Raw genomic sequence first — 6,000 nt, 5'->3', positions numbered from 1 at the left:
GATTACCAGCATTATTGGTCAGATGGGAGGTTCACTAGTGGAAAAATAGCTATCCGTAACGGGCAAAAACAGCTCATCTGTAACGGGCAAGGGGCGTTACAAATGCGGCCGTTACGGATAGACTATGTTATTTGTAACGGGCGCTGCCCGTTACGAATAACCCGTTATTTGTAATGGGCGGTTAAAATGTCCGTTACGAATAACCTGTTAACGGACGGTTAAAATGCCCGTTACGAATAACCCGTTATTTGTAACGGGCAGTTAAATGCCCGTTACGAATAACCCGTTATTTGTAACGGTCATTGTAATTGCCCGTTACAAATAACGGGTTATTCGTAACAGGCATATAAACCGCCCGTTACAAATACAATTTAAGACAGATTAAAAAAAAAAAGTAGCAGGGGATACCTGCTACCTGGTAATCTGCTATGATGCCAAATCTTTAATATTATTATTACTTTCCAATAGTAATAAATGTAAAATTCAATTAATTATAAATTAAGATACAACTTGCACTAATGTCCAAATTAACTTCACAACAACTCCTAACATGATTCAAAAGCTACAACATAATTTCACAAAACCTCTTCATTCTTTTTCTCACTAAACCTCCATAATTTCAAAGCTGAACAAGGCAACTTCCTCTTCTTCTTTATTAAATCAGAGTAATCATTGAGTGCATTTTTCAAAGCTCTACAATACAAACTCATAAGAATCCAACTGCTGCATTCTCTCTCTGTTTCTTCGGCGAGGTCGAGGCTGCTCTGGAGGTTCAATATCAGTAATGAGTGTTTGAACAATTTCAAAACCATGAGACATTACCTGAACAGAAAATAGCAATTTTAAGATTCAGAATCTGATTATTCTGATCAAATATATATAGGACTTTAGGATTAATTGTGCAGCTATATACATGCCTAAACTTACTTTTTCAAGTCATCAGCAACTGCTTTGGCAATATCACTCTTCTGCTCGACCACATTATCAACATCTAGCCTTGGAATAGTTCCTCTGATCACTATATAATCGATACAGAAAGGCATGCAAAAGCAACAAAGCTAAGAGCATATGTAATCTGTAAAGGTACTTGTTATAATACGAAGTATTTAGGCAGAAATTTTACAAAACAGATATTCACAACAGTCGCCAATTTAATAATTTGGTTAAGTAGTAGCTCAAATTCACAACATCAGCATATTATAATACAAAGTATTTAAGCAGGTATGACAGTAAAGGAAAATTAGAGGGCAAAGTAACAATAAGGAGTATTGAATTGATTACAAGTTTCACACAATCACATGTCTTGGAATGTATTTGACATTTTTCACAATCACATATCTAGAATGCTTTGGCAATTTAATGAATTTCTTAAATTCATTATATAATCTAAAAGGCTCAGAAACAAGAACCTCGACAAACATACTAATATAAACAAAACTGAAGCATTCACAAAATATAAAAATAATCCCTTACTATATCTATCATTCATTCAATTCACATTCATAAATAGCGTCAAACAATTTCGGTTGATATTCCAATTATCACAACCCACACGGCTATAAATCTCAAAATCACCGGAAATCTTATACAGAAAATATAACCCACAACCAACCATCAACCCATTTGATAAAAGTTAAGTCTTCATAGAACATACATTTTACCATTTCCAGTAAATCATTGCACACTATACCACTAATAAAATAATCCTAACTACAACAAGTTACTTGAATCACTTGTTATATACAAGTAAAATAATCCTAACTACAACAATTAATTCACAACTAACCATTATCAAATTAGTTCGTCAATTACCCATTATCAAACTAATTCCTCAATTACCCATTATCAAACTTATTCCTCAATACCCCCATTACCAAACTTATTCCTCAATCACCCACCAAAAAACTTATACCTCAATTACATACTCAATATCATATCATCTCAATTTATTCAAACAAAATCCCATCAAAATACAAGAAAAACAAAAAAGAAGAGAGTGAAAGAAAACATATGCTACCTAGTAAGTGATTGATTAACAAGTTGACAAAGCTGAGCAAAATGCCCAGTAATCTTCTTACGAAGCAAATACAACGGCAAGTTGGCTAATTAAAGTAGGAACTTGTGGGTTATATCTTCAAATCTTTCACCCCACAACAATCTGGTATCCTTTTCCTCATCATTAATACCAAACCTTCGCATCGCCACAATACCCGGGTTCAATCTCGTACCCAGGTTCCATCCCCTACACATTGGTAATTTGAAAGCTCAGAAACACAGATCTATATAATTTCAAGAAATACTAACAATTAATGTTGTCAAAAGTCAATAATTTGCTGCATGTAATAGACAAGGCACAATTTCTATGAAAAAAAAATTGAATTAAAATAAAAAAATCAGATAAACCTTGGTGCCGAAAACATGAAATTGTAAATTTGAGCAAAACAAAAACTAAAAAAATATTAAATGACAAAATAACCCACTGTCGCCGTTGCTAGGACCAACCGACGTGCCCACCTCTACGATTCTCACCACCATTGCCCCTACCATACCTATCAACCACCACTACACAGAAAATCCGCCACACCACAAAAATTCACACAAAACAATTATCTCATAATAAACAAAAAGTAAATACTTGTCAAATCTAAATAACAACCAAAAATACAAATTAGTTGTAATTAAAAATTTGAATTAAAAACTCAAAGAGAAAAACTAAATTTGTGTTTAACCAAAATTAAAATAGAATCTAAAACTGACAAACCTTAACCAATTGAATGCTCGGACCAACAACTCATGGCTCAGTGGTTGATGCTCGTGGCTCAACGGTGGGCGTAAAAAGCTTACAAGGTGGTGGACTGGTGGGCGTGAGAAGCTATGGAACAATTCATACTTGCGTGGTGATTTGATAAGAGATGAATAGGAGAATGAAAGAGAGAAGGATGATTGATGGTTTGGATCTAAAAAGAAAGAGAAAAGGAGAAAGAAAATGAAGAGGACAGAGGAAGAAGAGAAATGAGGAGAGAGAGAGCGCTTTGAGGAAGAAATGCGGCTGGCATAAAGATTTAAACCCTAGCGCTTATTTAGTTGTAACGGGCTTTGGGCTCTATATTTTCCAGATACAAATATTAACTATTCGTAACAGGCATTTATTTGCCCGTTACAAGTATTAACTAATCGTAACGGGCATTTTTCTGCCCGTTACAAATGAGTTTTTTTTCGTAACGGACATATATATTTCCCGTTACAATTACTCTTTTCGTAACGAATTTTATAATGTCCGTGACAAATAGGGTGTTACAAATGACAAATTTTCCACTAGTGGTTGCTCCGGAGTCCATGTACCAAGCCGGGTCGTAGTTTTGAAATCCCATTGTTGAAAAGGCGTTCCCGAGCTCCGTGGGTGCCATTGTCGAAGCAGATTCTGGACTCTAAGTATAAAAGAGCTGCTGGGCCTGCTGGTGCGGGTAGGCTGATGGGCTGGGCCCAGTAAAATATGCGGCAGGTGGCCTTGAGGCTTGTGGAGCTGCGTAACTAGGCCGTTGCATGGACCCCTGCTGCTGTGGATATGGGCACGGGGCCTGACCCCATTGTGGAGGCCCTGACTGGCCTTGAGGGTGCTGCGGTGGACCAGCCCATTGAGGTTGGCCCCATTGCGGCGCCCCTGCTGTTGTTGGGGTTGTTGTTGCTGCTGTTGTTGGGGTTGTTGTTGCTGCTGTTGTTGGCCTCTTCCGCGCCCTTTGCCGCGGCCACGGCCTCTCCCGCGACCACGATTGCTGGAGCCACCACCACGGCCAGTCGCCTAAGATTGCTGGTGTTGAGAAGAGGATGCAGTGGCAGCTTGTGTGGGACTGCTGGATTGAGCAACGAAGGAAGACGGGGCAGTACTATTGTTGTTAGCTTGACGAGATTCCTCAAGCAAGAGTCTGGATCTTGCAGTTTCAAACGAAGGTAAAGGTTCCATCTGTTGAATCATAGCAGCGACCGTATCAAAATCAGTATTTACGAGCCCCGAAACCAATCGAATTACCATCTTTGGCCATGGTAAGATTGGCAAGAAGAAGTTAGGCACCAGAAACGTTAAACCAAGAAAAAGAATTGAGAAAAAAATAATTAATTGATAAAAGTAATCAATTAATGGCGGTGGAAAAAAGAGCCTCCAAAAACACTAAGGAAGGAAATTCCGTGGGAAGAGGACAAAGAAGGCGAAAATTAATTTGCGGAAGCTAGATCGTAACCTAAAGCTCTGATACCATGTTAGATACTGTAAACTCCTCAGATTGGAGTGTATTCCATTAATCAATATATATAGGGTTACAATCGTGAGTCCCAAACACGTTAGGAAACTCAAAAGATATTTACAAATATTCACAAAATATATCTCCTACTATAACAGAATAACTAGAATATCTATCGTATATTCTATCACCATTATTAATTCAGTTTTTTTTTTTTTTTTTTTTTTTTTTTTTTTTTTTTGACAAATAGTTTATTTCAATTTTAATTTACTGTACTTTAATTTTTTTACTAAACTGCTAATGCTAAGCTAGGAATGTCCTATGTTTGTGCTGCGATGCTGCTCATTTGAGTTATTTAACTACAATATTGTTAATTAGAAATTTGGATGGTCCAAAAATATAGATATCTCCTTACACTTAATTAGACTGCCTTCAGAGGTAAATGTCCTATGATACATGGAGAGTGACTTAACCTACCAACTCTTCACGAAATCAAATTTTCCATGTTAGTTTCTCCACGAATGCTAAATACCAACCTAGCCAGAGTGATGAGTATGTTATTTCCTAGGAAGTTAACACGTTAAACAACTTCTCGTTAAAATTTGATTCTTATTTGATTTAAAGAAACACTTGAAAGTTTAAAGTTCTAGGCTTAATTTCAGTTTAGTTTAGCTCCAATCAGTCCAGTTTCTAATTTCCTTATCTCATAAACAATTCATTTCATCTCTATTTAATTTAGTTTAGTTTAGTTCAGTTTAGCTCCAATAAATTCATTTTAATTCAGTTCAGCTCGATTCAAAAAAGACCCTAAAACTTGCCTAAAAAATTATACCAGAAACTACACAAAGTACAAAAGTAAATGCATCTAGTTGTCTAATTTCAGAAAGAACCAACAATTTCAAAAAAAAAAAAAAAAAGGTTGGTCCATCTTGTACAATTGTGGTTCATAAATCACTATAGTACATTTGTACTCCGCGGTGTCTGGTTTGCAATTGTTGACGGGGCAAGAAAACAAGATGCTAGCTGTGTTAGTTGAGACGAACTCTACAAGAGGGGGGGTGAATTGTAGATGAGTTCCTAATGACTACTTTTGCGGAATGTAAAACATAACAAAACAGAATAAAGCAGGAACTTGTAAAGCACACAGTATTTTACGAGGAAACCTTCTAGTGCCCAACTAGAAGTAAAACCTCGACCCTACCTTAGGGATTCAAATACAAAATACTTCACTATAATAGGGCAAACACCAAGTTACAACCTACTATAATAAAGACTCTACCCTCAAGTTCCTAAAGGAACTCACTACAGAACAGCACTCTGTTCTACCCAGTCTAAGTACCACACTTAGACTCACTCGTACTCCCCAAGTACAAATCTTCCCCTTCTCACCAGAAGCTAACACAATAAACAGAATTAATAAAATACTTACTACCCAAATAACCCAAACCAAATACAAATAATAAACACCTAGTATATGATAGGTAAGCTATGCATGAAACCCGAAACTAATATGACAAGTTTATAAGCTTGGCAAACTTACACAATTTAAGCTCTGTAATTCTTCACGCATAAAACTCACAAAACCTAAACTCAATTCAACCTCTACTATTTATACAAGTAAGACTCGTATAGAAAGTAGGTTTTCAAAAAGATAAATAAGTTAAACTTAACTTATCTTAGAATACGGTTTTTAAGTAAATCTTTGTGAAGAAAATCTTTTCAGAAAATAAGATAGAAATATTTAGTTAAAAAGCATAATATCTTT

General features: G+C 36.1%; 1 protein-coding gene across 1 annotated transcript; it reads right to left on the bottom strand.

Moving 5' to 3' along the window:
• Window positions 1–429: 429 nt before the first annotated feature.
• LOC145594015 (uncharacterized) lies at window positions 430–3,407 on the bottom strand. Its single transcript, XM_081650362.1, has 5 exons — window positions 3,343–3,407; window positions 2,762–3,049; window positions 2,135–2,242; window positions 928–1,020; window positions 430–822 (listed from the first exon to the last, which is right to left on the bottom strand). The coding sequence occupies exons 1-5, from the start codon at window positions 3,405–3,407 to the stop codon at window positions 819–821; spliced, it is 558 nt and encodes a 185-aa protein (XP_081506488.1). The 3' UTR covers window positions 430–818.
• Between the last annotated feature and the right edge of the window lie 2,593 nt (window positions 3,408–6,000).

Source organism: Chenopodium album, chromosome 19, assembly GCF_948465745.1.
Source record: "Chenopodium album chromosome 19, dcCheAlbu1.1, whole genome shotgun sequence".
Classification (NCBI taxonomy): domain Eukaryota; kingdom Viridiplantae; phylum Streptophyta; class Magnoliopsida; order Caryophyllales; family Amaranthaceae; genus Chenopodium; species Chenopodium album.
This window is presented reverse-complemented; position numbering and strand designations above follow the sequence as displayed.

Bases quoted from the DNA above. Each gene is read 5' to 3' on its own strand.
- LOC145594015 (XM_081650362.1), bottom strand. From the start codon at position 3,407: ATGGCACCCACGGAGCTCGGGAACGCCTTTTCAACAATGGGATTTCAA. The intron at 3,050-3,342 runs GTACATGGACTC...TCTTTATGCCAG, and splicing joins CAAAACTACGACCCGGCTTG to CCGCATTTCTTCCTCAAAGC. The intron at 1,021-2,134 runs AGATATAACCCA...TATCGATTATAT, and splicing joins TTGTGGGGTGAAAGATTTGA to AGTGATCAGAGGAACTATTC.